The 23,021-nt window shown below is 39.9% G+C and overlaps 1 protein-coding gene and 1 long non-coding RNA gene across 3 annotated transcripts; one reads left to right on the forward strand and one right to left on the reverse strand.

Moving 5' to 3' along the window:
- Positions 1 to 463: 463 nt before the first annotated feature.
- LOC141414940 (uncharacterized) lies at positions 464 to 2,715 on the reverse strand. The gene is made up of 2 exons (XR_012439948.1): positions 1,119 to 2,715; positions 464 to 832 (listed from the first exon to the last, which is right to left on the reverse strand). It is a non-coding gene; the product is annotated as an uncharacterized lncRNA (long non-coding RNA).
- A 153-nt stretch (positions 2,716 to 2,868) lies between these two features.
- Kcna3 (potassium voltage-gated channel subfamily A member 3) lies at positions 2,869 to 22,575 on the forward strand. Of its 2 annotated transcripts, XM_074050790.1 has the most exons (3): positions 2,869 to 6,282; positions 9,349 to 9,441; positions 16,959 to 22,575. In XM_074050790.1, the coding sequence occupies exon 1, from the start codon at positions 2,952 to 2,954 to the stop codon at positions 4,689 to 4,691; it is 1,740 nt and encodes a 579-aa protein (XP_073906891.1). In that variant the 5' UTR covers positions 2,869 to 2,951; the 3' UTR covers positions 4,692 to 6,282; positions 9,349 to 9,441; positions 16,959 to 22,575. The 2 variants fall into 2 exon arrangements, with proteins under 2 accessions (XP_073906891.1, XP_073906890.1); XM_074050789.1 differs by lacking the exon at positions 9,349 to 9,441.
- The last annotated feature ends 446 nt before the right edge of the window (positions 22,576 to 23,021 follow it).

Below are 23,021 nucleotides of genomic sequence, written 5' to 3' on the forward strand. Positions count from 1 at the left end.
TAAGACGCCCAGGCTATGCCTAGAGCAACATAAAAAGGCCAAACCCAAGATTCATCCCACTCTTTACAAACCTGATGGTTTTTCTTAGACTGTAATAGATAAGACTGAAATAGGTGGCAATTGTGCACAGGCTCAGAGAAGCTGTTTGCTTTGCGACAGTTTTACACTTAAACATTACAATAATATTATTATTATCCCACAGGGGTGTCATGAGGATTAATGAGACATTTTCAAATCACTTTGAGCTACTCCGTTGGGGGTACTAAATAAATGGTATGTGTTCCTTCTGAAGTGCCATTTTTGACATTGATTTGTTGAGATGGGCTCTGCTGTCCAACAGGGCTGGAATGCACCCACCAACTCATTTCCTACAGGCAATAAAGTAGCCGTCAGAAGGCAGTGGTTTTCGGTTAAAATAAATATGAATTGGAGTGAACTAGTCAGCAATCAGAAGCAAATAGGCTGCTGTTAGAAATCCAGTATTTATTAAGTACTCACAGGGATCAACATAAGAGTTTCACAGTGTGATACAGTACAGCAAACACTGAACTTGGAAACGGCCCAAGATTTTAGGCCCGGCTCTGCGACTAACTAACTACGTGAGCTGAACAAATTGCTAAACTTCTCTAAGCCTCAAATATAAGATAAGGGCTGTCCTAAGAAGCTTGTAATCAGAGTCTTCCAGACAAGTAAAGGCAAAAAGGAGTGGAAATATTCATTCCTGAAGGAGACATACTTCACAGCAGGGAGAAACTTGTGACCATCCATCACAGGACCATCTTCTGTGCTAGTCTTCTTTCCCATTGATTAATATTAATTTCAGTACTAATTCCTGCAAAAAGGAGGAATAAATCACTTTCCAACTCAGACTTGAAGTGCATGAAACATTTGGTCTTTTAAAAATAGGGTCTTTACCTTCCTATTAGCTATCCTTGTATCAAGCAGTTGATCTCATTCTTAAATATATGAATGATTGATGATACAGTTACCCTAAGTCACCAGCTCAAATAAGGTACATAAAATAATGAGGTGACTGTCATACAAGCATTGTTCTGGAGTTTCGTGAGAGTGTTTTACATGGTTGCCCAGTTTTTTCATCTCACAATATACATTACTACCTGTAATGCCCAGCACTGAGCTGGACCTGAAGTGAAAGATGAAGGAACATAAAAGAACACGGGTAGTTGTTGTGACCAGAACAGCTGAAGGTGGAAATTCTGTGGAATAATCGAGTAATGCACTGTACTGTGAGCTCAGTCTTCCCTCACTCCTTATCCCAGAATCCAAGCGGGATCCTGACCCCAAAAAGAAGAAAATGTTGCCCTTCCAGAGCAGATAGAAATGCAGAGAATCATTTGTTAGACAGTTCAATTCAACAAGTATACACCGAGTTCCCACTATTTACAAAGCACTTTGATAGTTGCTAGGAGTAGAAATTGGGTAAGACCCACCCTACACCTCCATCATGGACGGAAGTGGTGCTGGGAAGAAATGACCATGAATCACTCTTACATCAATTTGAATTGTCAGCTCATTTTGGATGGATGAGGAGTAGTCTAGACAACAGTTCCTCTTTTGTAAATGACTTGAATGATACAACAGAAAATGAACTTTTATACTAGGGTTGACTAACACTGGGGTTGCTAAAATTTTTGGAAACAGAAATTGTGCTCCAAGTGACCACAACAATTTGGAGAAATAGTTTAAGTGCAAAGGGAATAAATGTAAATTATCTCTGGGCCTAAATCAAGCAACAGAGACACAACTAGCACTATGAATGTTCTAGTTCCAGTTTAACAAGTAGAACGTGACAAATTCCTTATCACAGGGAAGTGGTGGCATTGTATTAAGTAGAGTCTAGAACAGGTCCTGCTCCTCTCCTTCCCACAACACACTTAAGTGATACAGCTGGGCTTTGTAAGACAGGGATTAGACGCGGTGAGTTTCCTTTTTCATTTTCCCCGACAGGAAATCTGTGTGCTATGAAGACTAGACTGCCCTGTCTAATCCCAACCAGAAATGTGGTCCTTTATTCTGCCCAGTGTGAACTATTCACTAAGAAGCAAGGTCCAGGAAGGCCTTTAATGACCCATTTCTTTCAGGCTCCAGGGGAGAAACCCATCAGCACCCATCACTCCTTTGGGAGTGATCCAAGCATAGGTTAATTATTTAGAACGTACATCCCACCTGGGTCTTAGCGGTCCTCTACCCACCAGAGAGCTCGGGACGCTGGTGTTAGGCTTGCCTCTTGCCCAGGGCCCACCTCGCCTGTATTCCCTTCCTGGACAACGCTGGAGCCCACCCCGGGGTCACCTCTTGTCTTCGCTCCTCTCCTGCCTTGATCTTCTGCTACCTCGGCTCCTGTGAACCTGCCTCCCCGGGGCGGGCAGCCCCAGGTGGCCTGTGAAGGGCCAGAAGGCCTGCACTGGCTGGCCGAGGTGTGGTCCCTGCGCAGATCTAGCAGCCTGGCGATTGGGATGCGGCCGTGCGGGCCTCGCAGGAGGGGGCCGCGCGCTGACCAGAAGCAAAGCCGAGCCTGGGGCCGAAGCTTGGTGACCGTACTCCCCAAGGGGCTAGCTCGGCTGGGTAGGGGCTCGGGGGAAGAAAGGGTGGCGAGGTGCAAGATGAGGGTGACAAAGAGCGGCTAGCAGAACGGCAGCGAGGGGCAGGCTGGCCCGCGGCTCCCTCCCCCCCCCACGCTTTCCCCCCCGGCAGCGGGGCGCGCGCCCGCGCGGTGGGCGGGAATCGTGGGGGACGCGGAGGGGCGGGCGCGCGCCCCGCGGGGAGGGGGCGGAGGAGGGGTGAGGAGGCGGCGCAGCGCGCACCGCGCCAGACCCAGACGGAGCCCGGCCGCGGCCGCAGCAACAGGCGGCGGGCTGGGCTCGGGGGGCGGAGGCGGCGAAGGGGCGGGGGAGCGCGAGGAGGAGCGACCGCCGCCTGTTCCCCGCCGCATGGACGAGCATCTCAGCCTCCTGAGCTCGCCGCCGCAGCCCTCCGCCCGCCACCGCGCCCACCCTCCGCCGGACCCCGCGAGCAGCGGAGCTGGCGGCGCCCACACCCTGGTGAACCCCGGCTACGCCGAGCCCGCCGCAGGCCCCGAGCTGCCGCCGGACATGACCGTGGTGCCTGGGGACCACCTGCTGGAGCCGGAGGCGGCCGACGGTGGCGGGGGCCCGCCCCAGGGTGGCTGTGGCGGCGGTGGCGGCTGTGACCGCTACGAGCCGCTGCCACCCGCGCTGCCCGCAGCCGGGGAGCAGGAGTGCTGTGGGGAGCGAGTGGTCATCAACATCTCGGGGCTGCGCTTCGAGACGCAGCTCAAGACCCTCTGCCAGTTCCCGGAGACGCTGCTGGGCGACCCCAAGCGTCGCATGCGGTACTTCGACCCGCTCCGCAATGAGTACTTCTTCGATCGCAACCGACCCAGCTTCGATGCCATCCTCTACTACTATCAGTCCGGGGGTCGCATCCGCCGGCCGGTCAACGTGCCCATCGACATCTTCTCCGAGGAGATCCGCTTCTACCAGCTGGGCGAGGAGGCCATGGAGAAGTTCCGCGAGGACGAGGGCTTCCTGCGCGAGGAGGAGCGACCCCTGCCCCGACGCGACTTCCAGCGTCAGGTGTGGCTGCTCTTTGAGTACCCCGAGAGCTCCGGGCCGGCCCGGGGTATCGCCATCGTGTCAGTGCTCGTCATCCTCATCTCCATTGTCATCTTCTGCCTGGAGACGCTGCCCGAGTTCCGCGACGAGAAGGACTACCCCGCCTCGCCGTCGCAGGAGGCCTTCGAGGCGGCCAGCAACAGCACGGCGTCGGGGGCCCCCAGCGGAGCCTCCAGCTTCTCCGACCCCTTCTTCGTGGTGGAGACGCTGTGCATCGTCTGGTTCTCCTTTGAGCTGCTGGTGCGCTTCTTCGCTTGTCCCAGCAAAGCCACCTTCTCAAGAAATATCATGAACCTCATCGACGTCGTAGCCATCATCCCTTACTTCATCACCCTGGGGACCGAGTTGGCTGAGCGACAGGGCAACGGACAGCAGGCCATGTCCCTGGCCATCCTGAGGGTCATCCGCCTGGTGAGGGTCTTCCGCATCTTCAAACTCTCCCGCCACTCCAAGGGGCTGCAGATTCTGGGGCAGACGCTGAAGGCTTCCATGCGGGAATTGGGGCTGCTCATCTTCTTCCTCTTCATTGGCGTCATCCTCTTCTCCAGCGCTGTCTACTTTGCAGAGGCGGACGACCCCACTTCAGGTTTTAACAGTATCCCGGATGCCTTCTGGTGGGCAGTGGTCACCATGACAACAGTCGGTTATGGTGACATGCACCCAGTGACTATAGGGGGTAAGATTGTGGGCTCGCTTTGTGCCATCGCAGGTGTCTTGACCATCGCTTTGCCAGTTCCTGTGATTGTTTCCAACTTTAATTACTTCTACCACCGGGAGACAGAAGGCGAAGAGCAAACCCAGTACATGCACGTGGGAAGCTGTCAGCACCTCTCCTCTTCAGCTGAGGAGCTCCGAAAAGCACGGAGTAACTCAACTCTGAGTAAGTCCGAGTATATGGTGATCGAAGAGGGGGGTATGAACCACAGCGCGTTCCCCCAAACCCCTTTCAAAACGGGCAACTCCACTGCCACCTGTACCACGAACAATAATCCCAACTCCTGTGTCAACATCAAAAAGATATTCACTGATGTTTAATATATGATGCCAGTGACCTACCGTGCTCGGTACTGTGTGGAACGTGCCCCCTTGGTCTGTGTATGCCCTTGTTTTGTACATTTCCAGACCATTCACCAAGGAAAGGATATGAAGAAGCGGGACGCTCACCTCATTCTCCCTCTCCCCACTGCTTCATACTGAACCAGGTGCCTGTTTTGCAAGTGGGCTGCATTCTTTCAGCTCTCTTTTTTTCTTCCCTCCTCCTCCTTCTTAATTCTGTGAACAACAAACTTCCATTAAACTCAATTTCTAGGACACACCCTATTTAAAAAAAAAAAAGCACATCCTGAGAGGAAATGAAACTAAAGAACAGTTAGACTGTTTAACCTCAAAATTAAAAGGTATTTGTTTCTTTACTAAGTAAAGCAGGCAAATACAAGAAAGCTTCACTTTGATGGAACTTTCAACATTATTTACTGAATATTTAGTTCAATTTCCTACCCTCTGAATATGTGGATGGAACGTCTAACCAGAAAGATGACTTCTAAGCCCACCATAAGTTTACTTGGTTTTTGACTGGAGTTTCTGTTTGAGTGTCTCCTCCCGGAATCTTAAGGTTCTTACAATTTTGAACAAAGGGAAATGCCCCCAGATGTCCTGATCTGACTAATTACTTTAACTCTTTGAAACTTGCTAAGCATTTTGAAAACATCAGACTGTTTGATTCCAGTGAAGTTTTGAGCATATGTCCCAGCTAACATCCACAAATGTCTAGAAACAGATGTTTTCTGTGCTGCTGAGACAAACAAAAATCCCTAATGCATCTGAGAGATAAGCTGCTGCAGTATCACAAGAAGATTAACGTGGCAGACACCCCTTCCAGCGGAAGTTACTAATTCGGACCTGACTGATGCAGTTCCCATAGCAACCAATGTTTCCTGGGAAACCCGAAAAAGGTTGTCATGGCATCTTTGCTCTCTAGCCCCACCCCCCGGCCCCTGCGGTTCCCACAATAACCTTTCCAGATGGTTCCTACTGACATGATTTCATAAGGAAAACCACTATTTGAATGAACCGCACAAATAAAAGTTAAGTCAGAATATAAGGTGAAAGGAATCCTGAAATGCATTTTGTTTACTATGTAAATCATGAATGTTATCCCATAACGACTGAATCAAGAAGGAAAGTAGCATCTTTAGAAAGTTATGCATAAACTGCAAGGCATGCCCTGAATGAAATGCCAGTTACTAGGTAATAATTTTAAAAAATGCTTCTCAACAGTTTTCTTTCTTCAAGAAGTGACAAGCCAACAAATGAAATGAAAAAGCAATGTTAAAAAAAAATTCTGTGCATAAACAAACGAGAGATTCCGTGTACGTGAAATCTTACTATAAGAGACCTTCAGACTTCCTCATTAAAAGAAAAAAAATCTAGATCCCACAACAGGACTGTCACCATCACAGCACTTGGAAAGCAAAATAAACTTCATATATATAAAGGTTGCACATTTTTAACGTTGGAATTGCAGATAATCAATAAAAAAGGAGGACCAGGAAGCAACTGGATCTTGATGAAACACCTGCAAGTTTCAGCCATATGCTCAGGGCTGCCAGCAGGCAACCAGCATCAGGTGAGCACTGTGTGGTCTACTGAGTGCTGTCCCGTTTGGTACAGGGAACCAGGGAAGTGTCCTTTAAATCTAGATTGATGATATTTGCAAACCAATAGTTTTATATTAATTTTATGTCATTTGCCTTTTGAGAGATCATTTGTAACATCTTTCCCATTTTTTCCATGTTGCTAATTATCCTTTGGTTTCCATTGTTTACTGAAAAAGGATGCAAGTAATTCTTTTCAGAATAACTTTGACCCAAGCTGAACTAAAGATTATTCCATTACTTTCACCAACCTCTTGGATTCAGAACAACCTGTTTCCCCTTTAAAAAGAATAAAAGGCAGAATCTACAGCTGTTCAATTATTGGTTCAATTTAAATTTGCATAATTATTAAGTAGCAGCAGTAGTGCAGTTCTTTGAAACAAATGGTTTAAAACTGAAATAAGAGTAACATTTTATTTTGACATAGTCATTTTAAGCATTCTGCACAAATGTTCCTAGGTTTTGATAGCACATGACTATTCTATGCTTGAGCAAATGAGAGGAGCCCTATTTTTACAGCTCATAAAATATTTTAGGTAGTCAGCAGCCTACCTACTTTATTATTTGTGCATTCGAGAGAGTGGGAAGTAATGACTAGGCTATAAAGAGAAGAGGGAGGGGAAAACAAAAAATTGAGGTAAGAAATCTGTATATACCTGACTGTTGTTTGTTTTTATCTATGTGTATCTATTAAACAGTTACTTTGAACACTAATCTATCTTTTGACCTAACATTTGGTATAGTTAATGAATAGAAATTCTTTTTATGACCATTTTGATAATAATGTTAGACACCCTAAGAGCAGTCACATAAAAATAATTTTTGTATCTGTTCTTAAAAGACCTCAACATGAAGGTAACCGTGTTATTCACATTTATTCTGAAGATGTGGAAACCTCAATTAGTTCCATAAGTAAATTAGGGTTATGCCACAATCTTACGGTTCTTAAGAAAGAGTAAGTTGAAGGGAATCTTTTGTTTCTTAACCAGAGAAATCGCGCAGGTCTTGACCATAACTTTAAGGTAATATAATTGCCTCTAGTCGCCATATTGGAAGCTCCTTAAAGGTTATAGGTTCTGTGTCTTGATTTTTTTGGATATTTCATGTTTTGAATGCTACTGCCTAGCACAGAATGTAGCACCTTGTATGTTTGTTGAGTGAATCCTGTTATCTTACAAGTGTTATTTCTAGGATTTTAGTGAAGTGGTTGAAAGAATAGGCTCTGCAGTCATATTACCAGGGTAATTGAATTCTGACTCTGATGTATGACCTTGAGCAAATTACATAACCTCTCTGTTCCTCAGCTTCCTTATTTGCAATATGACCATAATAAATAGTGCTTCATGTGTTTGCTGTGAGTAGTAAATGTTAATACAGGTAGAAGACTTTGAAAAAATAATTGCATGACATGCATCTGAGGTTTTGATGAGGTTATTTTTTGTTCATTGCCCGCAAACCTTGTGCAATTAGTACCAAGCTTTGTAAATATGAAATACATAAATAATCAATGTCTTCCTATTTCCTTCCTATAATAACAATAAGAATTGCCATTTATTAAGAGTGAACGATATCCTGGGCACTTGTCAATTCTGCAAGGTAAGTGCCACTGTCTTCATTTTAGGTGGATGAAAAATAGATGGCTGAGGTTAAGACTTCACAGCTAGCAAAAGACCCAGAAATGGTTAACAGTTAGGTCATTCTGGCTCCAAAACCCATGCTATTTTTATTGGGTGACTTGAAAAATAAAATAAATCCTTAATGCTTTTAAATTTGTTCATGATACTAATTAATGAGTTCATGTAAAGAACATTGTCTCCAGAAATCTATTTCATTCAGTACACTGAAAATTAGCCCTTCTCTAATAATCAGGTATTTTTAGCTAGGAGGGTCAAATAGAGGTTATTTAAATTGAAGAGATTGAATTTTCATGGTAATAGATTCTTCTCTTATGTGATTGATTCATCTGTATGTAATCTTAAAAAGCATAACCAATTATACTAGTTGACCTGGTAGGACAATTGATTTTATCAGTTTTGAGATTAATTTCCTGTTTTATGTGTTTTAATGAGCAATATTTGATAGTTTTATGCAAATTATTGTTTTTTTCATCTCCCATACTTTGCTCCAGTTGCTGAAGAACCATGACAGAAATCAGGGCAAACATTTTGACTGTCCCTTATTAAAAAGGGAGAGATTGCTTACAACAGGAGGATTGAAGGCAGAAGAAGATTGTCAGATCATTGAAATTTGTGACGTTATTGCCTTACCCAACCACTCCGGATCTCTAAGAGAATCTGTGCTCTAAAAAAAAAGTCAGGATGTAATTTTGGCACACGTACTAGCTGCAGCCCCTTCACTAAGATCCTAAATCATTTACGAAATGAAAATAGATAGTGATTTGGGCTTAGCAAAAGTGCTAATGATTCTACATCAGTTAGCTTTGCTAGACTACAGACTTCAGTGTTGAGCTGAATTGAACATCTTGGATGTTAAAAAAAAAAGTATACACATGTCTGTGTGTAGCACAAGACTCCTCTGAGGAGGGTGACTAAATCTGTGCAATGTATCAGCACCCTTGGGGAAATGTATGTGATCCAGCTGGTGATCCAGAGAAAAATATGAAGGTTAACATTTGTTATTATTTTATTTCTTTTATAGTGTTTTATAAACTGATATAATGGCAAATTTAAATATTTACCAGCTATGGTAACATAACCACAGACACCTACACATATCAGTTATTTCTAACCTTCTAAATGGAATTTCAGAATTGAATTTTTTGGTTCAGAATTAAAATTTTAAATGCACAGTATGAAGAAATTTTAAGTTATGGTGTGTTTACATAATACTTATTCACCTGTTTGTCATATAATGTACTCAAGTGTTAGCTTTGCAGATAGTATATAAATACAATATATAGAACATCTACCTTACCAATAGCTCACTCCTATGAGAACCATAACTATAATTTATTGACTTCCAAACATTTAAAAGTTCAGTGTTTTCTATGGCAATTCCAAGTCTTTCCTACCTTCCAGCTGGGAATAGAAGTGATAACCCCTCCCACTAAGAAATGCAAAGATGCACATGACCCCCCATCTGAAGACTATTGGAAACACTGTGAAATGGAGGTGAGGAGTACAAGACACTATTTAGGCATTGCATTTTAGGGTGGATTTTTTTTTAATTTTCTGTTTTGTATTTGACCTTTAAACTAAGGAAGATAAAATTACTAGTTTTGTGCTACTAATTTCCTGCATTTAATTGTGGCAGTTTTATATATATTAGTGAAATCACTTGTTTTTATACAGCCTCGGGGAGTAGTTGATAACCTTTGACAGAAGGAAAGTTGGAGGAGGCAAGAAGAAGGAAGAGGAAAACATCAGAGTCCAAACCTTACTATTATGACACCACTCCTAACCTATTACTGGAAAATGGCCATGGCTGTATAGCATTTGAGGATTGCATAGTTTATGTACACATGTTCAGCTTGCAAATATAATTTAATGATTCAGAGTAGTTACAGCTGGTTGTCTTGTTTTGTTGTTGGCTTTTTGGCAATACTGGAGTTTGAACTGAGGACTTGGCACTTGCTAAGCAGGTGCTCTTACACTTGAGCTGTACCTCCAGCCCTGTATTGGTTTTTAATGATGCCATGAACTAATTTCCTCTTCCAAATTGTAAAGAAAAATACATTTTACACATGAACATCTTCTTAGTTTCTCTCTTTGTCTCTCTCTCTCCCCGCCGTCTCTCTCCCTATATATACGTGTACATATATATGTGTACATATATGTGTGTATATATAATTTTTTGGACCACATATATTTTCTTTAAATTCCAAAATTTGTGCCAGCACCCGTCTGGAAAGAGGCTCCACCATTTTCTAGAGAACTGTGTTACTCTTGTGGTAACCTAAATAGAGCAGAATAGGAACTCTGCTCTGAAAAAACAAAGATGCAGATTCTAGTTAATAATAATTCAGCAATTACATGAATCAAAATTATGTTTAACACATCTGAAGGATACTATGAATCAATCTGTTCATGCCCAACTCTGACTTTGCAGGCAGAGGGGTCATACCTTCCCATGTTGAGGGAAGAGAGAGAGGGGAAGCTTTTTCTCTTCCTGTGAGCTTCCAAGCTCATGCCCACCTCTACTGTCACAGCACAAAGACTCTTGGGAATCTCTGTTGAAATCTCCACCAACTCTTAGAATAAAAGTTAGCATCCTACCCATCATTACTCTCACCAGGACTTTTATAAACCTTTCTGATTGGTCCCCCAGTTTTCATCCTTTCTCTTACTTGACTATTCTTGGCATGGCACCCTGAGCAATCCTTTTAAAATACTTGTCAGGTTATGTTACTTATTTGTATCAAAATCTCCATTTAGCTGGGCGTGGTGGCTCACCCCTGTAATCCCAGGTTCTTGGGAAACAGAGATATAGAAGATTATGGTTTGAGGATAGTCCACACAAAAAGTTAGGGAGACCCCATTTCAACACAGAAGCTGGGAGTGGTGGGTCATGCCTGTGATCCCAGTTACACAGGAGGTATAGTTAGGAGGATCACAGGCTAAGTCTGGCCCTGAGCAAAAATGTAAAACCCTATGCAAAAAATAAAGTAAAAAATGGTTGATTATATAGCTCAAGTGGCAGAACACTTGCCTAACAGCACAATGTCCTGAGTTCAAATCCCAGTACTGGCAAAACATTTAGCTTCCGATTTCACACAAAATGCAAACTAAAGGCCAACCAATGGCCAGCAAGGCCATGCCTAATTCAGCCTCCCTTACGCTTCGGCCTCATTTACCACACTCCCGTTTGATCCTGTGCTGCAGCCACTCTGACCTTCTTGCTTCTGGTTAATTACCAAAGATGTCTCCAATTTGGAGGCTTTCTACTTGCTGCTTCCCCTGCCAGGGATGTTCTGTAGTCTGATATCTGCATGGCTCACTCTATCACCTCCTTCAATTGCTGTCTTCTCATTGCAGCCTCCTAAGATTGCACTCTAAGATTGCAGTCCCTGGACATGCTCTGTGTTCTTTCTCTGTTTAATTTTTCCTCTAATATATTATATATTTTACTTATTTGGTTTACTGTCTGTTTGCCCTTCCTTGCCCTGAGGTCATGACATGGAAAAGTATCTGAAGTACAGTTGTTGCTCAACAAGTATTTATTGGAAGAAGAAATGAGAGGAAGGAAATGGTATTCTAATCTGAGTTGGTTTCAAACTATAAACGAAATTTTCACATTGTGCTTCGTTTTCACTGCTGTGTGGCTTATACTCCTTACCACACTCTTTTTTTTCTTTTATTATTCATTTGTGCATACAAGGCTTGGGTCATTTCTCCCCCCTGCCCCCACCCCCTCCCTTACCACCCACTCCGCCCCCTCCCTCTCCCCCCTACCCCCTCAATACCCAGCAGAAACTATTTTGCCCTTATTTCTAATTTTGTTGTGGAGAGAGTATAAGCAATAATAGGAAGGAACAAGGGTTTTTGCTGGTTGAGATAAGGATAGCTATACAGGGCATTGACTCACATTGATTTCCTGTGCGTGTGTGTTACCTTCTAGGTTAATTCTTTTTGATCTCACCTTTTCTCTAGTTCCTGGTCCCCTTTTCCTATTGGCCTCAGTTGCTTTTAAGGTATCTGCTTTAGTTTCTCTGCATTAAGGGCAACAAATGCCAGCCAATTTTTTAGATGTCCTACCCATCCTCACCCCTCCCCTGTGTGCTCTCGCCTTTATCATGTGCTCAAAGTCCAATCCCATTGTTGTGTTTGCCCTTGATCTAATGTCCACATATGAGGGAGAACATACGATTTTTGGTCTTTTGGGCCAGGCTAACCTCACTCAGAATGATGTTCTCCAATTCCATCCATTTACCAGCGAATGATAACATTTCGTTCTTCTTCATGGTTGCATAAAATTCTATTGTGTATAGATACCACATTTTCTTAATCCATTTGTCAGTGGTGGGGCATCTTGGTTGTTTCCATAACTTGTGGATAAAATTCCTCGCATTCAGGTCAGTGGAGAAGACTTCCATTCAGTAAAACATACTTCAGCAGATTTTCCACAAGAAGCACTAACCAATTACGGGGATGGTAAATAACTTAAATATAACATTGCATGAGGAACTGCCAATGGGACATAGAAGAAACAATGCTTACCAGAGACTGTTTCCTACATAATAGCTAAGAAGGTGGGGTTTTTTTTATAAGTGGCAATCATAACAAAATCAGAACAACAGAAAGTTATCTCTAATAGAGATTCTAAGAAACGTGTCTGTAAGTTCAAACTTGGTTTTAGTCTTACTGAGTCCTAAAACTCTTCGTTACTATGGAAGCTGATGGAATCAGCTTCACCAGTGAATCATGTTACAGAATTATATCACTGCCTTACTGGATCACAAAAATCAGCTATTTTTAAAAGTAATTACATACACATGAAAGGAAATGGGGGCATTTAATCCACAAGAAATAAGCACAGATTCTTAGAAAGACTTTTATAAAGGGAAAACTTAGACCACTTAGGTAATCTAGCCATATATGTTGGTATTGGGAGAGAACTGGCAGCTTTGAAAACGGAAATGTGTTGCATAGAATGACTGAAACTAATTAACGCATTAATATGAGTATTGTAGAAGTGCCGTGATTTTAGGTAATATTGTGACAAATGTACTTTCCACTGTGGTATGAAAGGAGGTTTCTGAAATGAATAGACAGGAACTTTCTCCCCATCCCTTCTGAATTTTCTCTTCTCTCTGGATTTCCCAGCAAACCAGGTCAAAGAATGACCTGGCTATTGCCTCTGCACATCCAGGTGGCACAATTTCCTCACCTAAAATTAACATATGTGTTTGAGTTTACATACGTAGGTCAGTGGAGGTTAGAAACTTTTCTCTGCTCATCAGTTCATCAGTTAAGCCCACACAGGACAGACAGAGACTAACCCTCTCTTCTGAGATACATTGTTAGGGCTTTTTAAATAAATGACAAAAAATACAGAATTGAAATGAATGCTTTAATTTATAATTTTTCATGTTTTACCTGGTTTGGGGGTCATTCCAGCATTGTTTACTTGTATTATTTAACTCAGTACAGGCTTGACTGGATTTTATGTTATAATGTGATATGGTCGAGGTATTAGACACTTCAGAAGACGAGCTCATGGGCCATCACATTCTGTGTTGATCTCATGTACAGAGCAATGAAATATCAGGTGTTCACAGGTACATAATCTCTTAAGAAATTAAGAAGAAATGTGTGTTAAACAAAGGTGCTATATATCAGAGTTCTAAAGGGCAAAAATTACTGGGTAACCATAAACAACAAACAGAAATAATTTCTTGCTGGGGCACGGCTCAAGTGGTAGAGCACTTGCCTGTACCAAGTACCACACTCTGAGTTCAAACCCTAGTCCTGAACCAAAGATAATTCCTCCAAGTGAGAACTATATTTTCATTTCTTTATGCCTATAGTCTATATACTTCTTAACTGCAAAAATTTCAAAAAAAGTTATTATATAACTATGTGAATTGATATTTATTATTAGACCTAAATATTGCTCAAAGTAGTATTGGCTAGATTTCACAGCTCGTTTTCCTATGACTTCCAGATTTTTGGCAAAGTTCACATCTTAGCATATTACTAACTCTAAGTACTGAGTGAGTTGAAAACTTGACTCAAATTGTGCCACTCTTGATGTGCTTGTCAAGAGTACATTGTTTCCAACACCCCAGAGAACTGTAAAGTTGAGCAAGTAATCTTTCTAGTCTTTGAGTTTATTCATCACTATTTGCTTGGTAGAATTGTAGTTTATTGGTGTGCAGTCAATTCTAAGTAATATAATGGAGGTCAAAGTATAGACACATGAGACCAAAGTTCCTATAAATCTACCTGTGTTAGACTAACTTTCACCTTTTCCTCATCAAATACAAGTTGAGTAAATTGATTCTGAGCTTCTCTTACTTAGGCCTTGCTGGAAGTATGAATTACTGCTTTAAGAGTGGATAATTATTGAATGTTACCTGTTCTTGACCTCTTTGCTTGCCTTATTTCCTAGAACATTTAATTGATCAAGTATACTCAACTCTGGGTCACCATTTTCTCCTGTACCTCCCTTCCCTTTTTTATAGAGTTGCTTTTGATAACTGACAAAATGTCCATTCTTCTCCTTCAGCCCACTTAGCCACTGACATACACATCATGATTGCTCTCCAAATACTACTTTTTTGTTTCTGTTGAATTGTGTCTCTCTCCACACTTAGCAGCGATTAGAGCGCTGTGCTGTGCTATTCTTATTTAATAATCTCAAGAGCCTTAAGAGAAGACACTGACACATGAGGTTTTAAAAAGGCCCATTCCCTTTTTATATAAAAGATGGAATAGCAGCAAAACAAGTCCCATCTCAAAACAAGCAAGCCTCCAGGAGCACCACGCAAAAAAAAAAATAGGCACTTACGAAATAAAATGGAGGCCAGAGCACTCATGTTACTTAGGTTTTCTTGTTTGTAATAGTTAATAATTATTAGAACAGTATAATTTTCAAAATCCCAAGGTAAAAAGAATGCATATTGTGAATATACTCTTGCTTTTTTTAAACTTAAAAGCAGTATTAAGAAGTTGTCTTAGCTGGGCACACCTAGCTATGCAGGAGGCTTAGATAAGAGAAATGCCACCAAAGGCCAGTCCCAGGCAAAAATGTGAGAGCTTATCTGAAAAATAAATAAAGCAAGAAAGACTGGATATGTGGCTCAAGTGGTAGAGCAACTGCCTAGCAAACATGAGGCCCTGAGTACCACCAAAAGAAGTTATGTCTCTGATCAGTGTGGTCAAGTATAAACCAATTCAGTAAGAAAAACTTTTCAGGAGATGGCCGCCCAGCACACAGTAGGCCTACAGTGTTTCTAGTCTGCTTCTTTGGGTATTTACCTATGGTTGGGGACTTGTGCTAAAACCAGGACAATGTATGGGAAACAGGCTTCTGTATGGCTGGATAACACATATTGAAATTTAGATTTAGCATTCTCCATTTCTGTTTTTGTAGTTTCCTTTATATTACACATTTAGGAAATGTCTTAAGAGTACATAAATGTGATTTTAATATATCCTTTTATTCATTCAACTGAGTACCTATATGTCAGACACTATGCAAAGTAGTAGGGATTTATATTCATCCCTTTAACGTGTTAAGTATCTACTATGAGCCAAATACTATTCTGGGTACTGGATATAACAATGAACAAAACTACCATTATCTTTTGGCATTTTAAAAAATTGCCTGCATTTCTAAATAGTTTTTTTTTATATAATTACCAAACCTGTAATTTTTATTTCTTGGGTCTCCATATCCCCCTGGTCAAGGTCAAGTAGTTTTTGTTGTCTTAGTTCATGAGACTTTAAGGTGGCACCTTAGTATGCAGAGCTCATATTTTAAAGGATCGACAGATTTGAAAGTTATTTGTAATGAAAAGATAAACTAGAAGAACATCGTTTTCACAGTACTCTCTGAGGCTTTCTCCCTCTTCCTCTCTCTTGCCCTTTCCTTTTCCTTCTCTCTCTCTACCTCTCCCTCTGTCTCTTCTCCTCTCAACTCTTCTTTGAGGATGGGATTTGTATTCACTTCAAAAGAATTCTCATCTCAGGTTACCACAGTAGGATATAAAGCCAAAAAAGAAGCAAACCTTTAGGGGTTGGGGGGCGGGGAGGGCTGGGGGAGGTGGCACAAACAATGTATACACATGTAAGTAAATGTAAAAACAATGAAATAAAAGGAGAAAGAAAAACAAACAAAAAAAGAAGCAAACCTTGGAAATACATTGAGAAGATGAACACGTAGAGTTTTCTGAAACTCACTCCAAACCTTTCAGATGGTTCTAAAGATGTGGGTAAAGTTTCCTGTTCAAATAGCAAACTATTACCTTGGTTTGAACTAAATTTGGGGGTCATTAATCAATGGAAAAAAAGTTTATCAGCATAATGTGAAATTTTTCTAATTTGCAAGTTTAAAGAATTTAGTATGCGGTGAATGCATTTCGAAACTAAGTTGCTTAGACTTTACAGGCAACCATAAAAACAAAGAACTAAGTTTTTCAAAATGTAACAGCTGGACACTGGTGGCTCACATCTATAATCCTAGCTACTTGGGAGGCTGAGGTTGTGGAGGATTGTAGTTTGTGCCCAACCCAGCCAAAAAGTTCATGAGACCTCATCTCAACCAATAGCTGGGCACCGTGGCATGTGTCTGTATGGGAGTCTGAGATCAGGAGAATCATGGTTCCAGACCAGCTGAGGCAAAAAAGTTTTCAAGATCCCATCTCAATGGGAAAAAAATAATGAAAGCGGGGTGTGGTGGTGCTTCCCTGTCATTCGAGCTACATGAGAAGCCCTAAAATAGGTGGGTCACAGTCCAGGCTAGCCTGGGTGAAAAGTGAGACCCTCTCTCCAAAAATAACCAGAGCAAAAAGGGCTAGAGGTGTGGCTCGGGTGGTAGGGCTCCTGCTCAGCAAGCACAAAGCCCTGAGTTCAAATCCCATACTGCAAATATATATGTAACAAATGGAACTTTTCTGTTTACATTAGGCTTCTGGTTTTTGCATGTGAAATATACAGTAAATTATCATGTCTTCTCTGTTCAACAGGTCCCTGAAGAGCCCCACATAAAGAACTGCAGAGCTGCCCTGACTAGTAGGATGCTCAGCTACTAACGACCTGGATGGAGGACGTGGTAGCAGTTACATTTCTGATGTGCAGCCAGCACACATTTTTATTTCAGCTAATGTTAAACAATTCGTCTCTAGCAAATGCTTTATATAAAGGAAACGGCTCAAAGCTGGAGGAAATTCTTCGTATTGTGTGCAGTATGAAATATATTGATCAAGAGATAAGAAAGAACACTAAAAATATCAAGGTATCATCTCAACCTTTCGATGTTTTGGTGAGCTTTAATCATCCAAAAACAGTGGTACAGGTAAAGAAGACCTTAATGTTTCTAGCAAGCCAACTCTTCCTGCTTTATTTTTTTCAATTAATTACTGGACTGCACTTAATCATGAGATATACTCATACTGTGTTCTAAGTTATGTGTAACTTTATTTGTAAAGACGTGTTTGTACCAAAGGCTCCCACACGTAGTTCAGCGATTTACACATAAATAAGTGAAGTCAACACTGTGCCCAGGTGAGTGGCATCAATGACAGACTTGCCTAAAAGAAATGTGCCTTGAGTGATTAAGCATTCTTTAATTTTTTAATTCAAAAGGAAAGATTTACAAATTAGTCATGTTTTTTAGTTGACCTTAACTATTACTGCTTATTATATGTTTAAGTTGTCTATCTTAACAAAATTTTTAATGTTTAGTTATACTTTTAAACAGTTCATATATAATTTATTAATTCAGTTTTATTTTCATGGGATGTTTGGTGTGATGAGAAAAAGTACATTCTTAAAGACATATGTAATATCTCATCTGCTGTTTATAGCCTTTCCTTCAAAATTATGTGTGTAAAAGATTCTTTGACTCATTTTCTATTTTTATATTCTTTTAGAAATTGAACTCTTTTTCAACTATGAAAAAGCAAAATTTTAGTTGGAAGAGAGATTAAGAGGTCATGAAGATGGCTTCCCACTTGGGGTCATTTCACTTCTGTGCCATTATTAATGTATTTACTGTGACATTTCAGCAGAATGGTAGCTATCTGTATATTATTTCATAAGCCTTATGGAAAGCCAAACTGTGAACATTTAATATATAGAAACCTTTTTTCATTTCCATATTTTATTTTCAAATAGACCTGAACAAATACACAAATAACCAATCTATTATCTAAATGTATGTCATAATAATGCTAACTTATGCTAAAAGCGCTTGTAGAATCTTAATTACTATAAAATGTATCAGTCAGAAAGCCAAGATTATAATCTTTTTGATGCCCTATAAAAGGAAATACAGGTGATTCATTAATTTATAAGAATCGTTAACTAAGCAATTGTTTGCCTAGTAACAGCAAAACATATGGTAGGAAATAAAACCCAGGTAACTTTCTTTGAGGCAAGGTCTACAGTGAATTTTTCCCAATCTGCTGATAATTTCGTTTTGGTCAAAATTTGGAGACCAGATCATGATTGGAAAAAATGAGATAAAGGAATGACAACGATCTCAGATTTGAGCTCCGTGAACCTCCAATCAAGATGATTTGTGATTAAAGTGAAAATATAGCCACCACTTTCTTTTTGTTCTGTGTCAGCCCAGGTAGGAGAAATAGTAGCCCAGGAAATAGTCAGTCCATAACAGCCATCTTAATCCTCACAACTGATGATCATAGCCTGGTTAGCAGGAAAGTAACCCTTGTCAGCTATGGGGATGATTGCAACAAACAGATGGACTGTGCCACAGGAGTTCTGAGACATTCCACTATTTTCATAAGAATCAGTAGATGTTACAAAAATAGACACAAAACTACTTTCATAGCACACTAGAGACAAAACTTTAAACATTATACTTATTTAATATCATATCTGTATTATTACAGGCTGCAGTTTCAAATGAAGACAAAAATCTGGGCTTTCAAAAAAACAGACTAGTAATCAGATGAATAAACCATTGGACCAAAAACATTCACAGAATAGGTAGTAAAAATAGTTCTGGACTAGATAACAGGAGACCAGAATTCTTACCCACTTCCTACCTACCTGTGGAACCCATATAAGTCAGTTGCTTTTGCTAGGTTTCAGTTTCTTGAGTTGCAAAGCGTGCTGTGTTCAATAATCACCAAAGCCCTTTTCCAGTTCCAAAAGCCTGTTACACCCATTTCTTCAAAAATGCTTTGAAGAATACTTAAGCACTTCATTTTTTCTGATGCATTTCTGAAGAATAAGTTGAAATAAGATTTAGGCCTTCAAAGTTTTTTAAGTGTATCATTCTTCAAATTGATTATGAGAAGGGGAAGTAGGCAGGAGTCTTTCTTCTCTAAGAATTTTCACCCATCCATAATGCGATCATGAAAAACGTAGAAAACTCACCCTGCAGAAGGGGAACAGATTAATGAAACGGAAGGGGAGGATATCTGGCAGATTGGATTAGATGTTAAGGTGATTTGCAAATTGCATATGAGACGCTAAAATGGTACCAGGCTTAATTGCACACTCAGTACTATAAGCCTGAGAGTAGGGGAAAGTGGAAAAAGGTTGGAGCAATAAGCATGTTGCCTATGATCTCGATTCTTTTTACATGTGAGAAATTAAGCATGCATCTGCACACTGTAGTACTGGCCCTGCAGTACCGCTCATGTACCCCAAGAAAGTCCCTTTAGCTTCTCAGAACCCCAGTTTCCTCTTCTGTAAAGTGAAGAATTTTAACTCAAATTTAGTAATCTGTGTGTTTCTTTTCATCTTTGAAAATTCCATAACATTTTCAGATTGGCATAACATATACACACATACATGTACATGTCGCTCCCTCCCCCAGTCACTGAGATGCCACAAATTCAAGTGACTTAACAGATACAAATCCAAACATTCACATTTCTAATATTGCTACTTGACCTCTGCAAGACATAAAAAAGCTCAACCTCATTTCCATTCTAATAACCATGGCTTAGTTATTATGATTTGCTGACTTAATTACCTGAATGTCATCTCAAGCTACTCTTTCAATTTTTGTAGTTTTAACAGTCAAATGCATTAAGCTTACCAGTGAACTATGGCTGATTGTAAGGTACATTTTTGTCAACATTTAAAAGTACATGCTCTATGGTCCCAGAAGTATTGACTATAGTGTAAAATAATATTTATAAAATTTGTGAATTTTTTAATACAAAGGAAGCCTGATCGAGCCATATTTTAATTGCTCAGGAGTGAGGAACAAAATTCAGGGATAACCCAAACATTTCTGTTTGGCATTAGCGAGAAGTTGGGAAAAGAAGGGTTATGTCTTTTGCACAACAAAGAAAACAGGTGACTATAACCATTGGAAAGCAGGGGTATATTCTGGTGGCTGGTTTTATGGTAAAAAGAGATTAGGTTAGAAGAATGCTAGAATTTGGACACTAGAGAAATTATTAAAATGATAGCTGTCCATTTGAATAATACAGAAATATTTTGTCATACTGAGATTATTTGTCCAGAAGGTTAGTCTTATATCCCTTCCATTCAGAAAAGGGGGCAGTTTTTATAGGCCTCTGTCATAATAGGCAATGTATATTTTGACTAGTGGAGCAGTTAATTAGAACATTTAACCTGACAATTATGGTTTTGTGAATCTGAATTTCACTTTAGGTATAATCGAGTCTCTTGTGTGTTAGTATTAGTGATCTTTGTGAGACGTGACTTCCATTCATTTTTAAAAAGTTGTTGAAATTTGCCAAGTAATGATTCTAGCACATTGTGTTCATGCTGTATTTTACAACCATTTGTGAACTGATCATATAAACCATAATAGTATCTCTTCTGCTAAATTGTGTCTATGGTGTGATCTCAATGCTGAGTGTGGGGTGGGGGAGGTGAGGTATTTTGTTCACTTAAAACTGTCAGTGTTTGTCTTAAATGCCATAAAATTGTATGACAATAAACCAAATAAGAACATCCTCTTTTTTCAATTTCAAGGACACTGTATAGACCATTTTGGAAACTACCCCATAACGTGGTATAACTTATGTTAAAAAGCTCCTACATATATATACACACACACATATATGTACACACATATATACACACACAAGGGAAAGCAAACGGTGTATGTAGTATTTCTATATAATATACTTAATGGTATAAGAATCTGTTTTTGAAATCATTTATACATACTTATCCAAAGGTCAGAATAACAAAAAAAATCCAACTGCAGTTTTTTAGAGAGTCTGCATTTGTTTATTTACATATAACATGTCATACTTTGCAAAAATCACTAACACATCAACTACATAAAGCACTATTACTTCTGAAGTCCAGAGACTGAACGGTCAGGCTTGGAAGGATGGGTGACTCGTTCAAGATTATGTGGCCAATAAATGGCTTTAAATTCCATGTTCTTTACCCTCTTCATCCATTGTAACGCTATTTTTAATCCTATCACTGCAATTATATTTGAAACCTTGACTAAAACTTAATTTTAAAAGATACATTAGAAGTGTTGAAGTTTAAGTGAAATGCTCTGTTGCTATTTTTTCAGATCTTTTTTAGATACTTCCAAAACATATTAAGTCCACACACCCTGACCACAGACGTTAGGTACATTTAACGTCAACATGTTAGACTGAAAAATGACCTTCACTGCTCTCATTTTCTTTTCAAAAAAAAAAAATCCATCACAATGACTATTTTTTGAACAGTTGGAAGAAACAACCCAAGAAATTGCAGTCATTCTGATTCGGAGGAAAAAAACAACAAACTAAGCCCTCTGTGATAGCCATTTTCAACCTCTTGTTTTTCATCACATATTCTGTGATTAGAAGACAGGGAAGGGGCAGCAGGGAGAAAAACTGTATTTTCAGAAAACTCATTATTCCTGTAACCGCACAAAAAGAGAATTGGTTGTCAAGTATTAGATAGTCGTATTACTAACATTAAGCTATAGTTCAAATATTTGGTAAACTTTTTCCACATATCTAAAAATGCACTTAAGGATTTTCCCAGAGTAAATTGCAATCTGATGACTGCTCAGTTTGAATATGGAGAATATTCCTGTGTTGATCCATAGCAAATGCTACATTTTTTTTCTTTCTTCATCAAGTAGATACTGTTACTGCTTTCCCTTGTAAGTCAAAAGTCTGTGATACATTCTGTTCTTTTACTGACTAGCAATGCAATGTTACTGTGAATATTTAATTGGAATATGTGCTTATATATCTGAATTTAAATTTTTTCTATCCTTAAACTTAGCTCTTCTTATCAAATAGGTAAGTCAAGCAAGTATTATTTTGTATGAAATGAAGTGATAATTATTCTTAATGATAATAACATAATGGAATTCTGAAAACAATGTAAAGTCAAATACATTTTACATTTTTTCCTGTATTTGTTTTCTTTTGACATTAAGTTACATTAATTTATCACATAAGTAATGTGATGTTAAACTCTTATACCCTGTATTCTAATGTTCTTGTAATAATTTTGGGCCTTCTGTTAAATATGTATCAGTAAATACCTGTGAGTTTTGATAATGTGGTATTTTCATCCAATCCATTTTTTAAAATTTGTCATTGGATTTAAAGTGTTTTCATTGTAAATGTTATATACAGAATTTAATAAAAGACCAAGAAAATTCCTGTTGCTGTTGTTACTAATTAATTCCAAATGCCTCTTTCCCTCCAGTCCTCCCCCCTCCCTGCTTGCCTTCCTTCCTTCCCTTGGTTTGTTTTTTGCAAAAGAGGAAACATCAAAAACTGGGCTATTGTCAGCAGCTCAAGCAATCAGCTACCTTTGGCTCATCTCTGCAGACTGGCATTTATCCTCTCTCATGCCTATAGTAAAGACTTCCGTGCATTACACTTAGCAAGCCTTGTGGATGTCAATATTCCCTAGGTTTCTTCCATTGCATTATTGGGGTCCCTGTAAAGTCTCAAAGAGGAAAAAAATTACTTGCAATAATTCTGTACCTGTATACTTTGTGCTAGTTACAGAAGAGTGAATTATGGCACATTCAATGTACATGATTTCATTTAAAAATATGTACTGAGCATCCATTGTGTGCACTGCCTTGTCCAAAACAC

This window comes from Castor canadensis, chromosome 12 (genome assembly GCF_047511655.1).
Source record: "Castor canadensis chromosome 12, mCasCan1.hap1v2, whole genome shotgun sequence".
NCBI classification, from domain to species: Eukaryota; Metazoa; Chordata; class Mammalia; order Rodentia; family Castoridae; genus Castor; species Castor canadensis.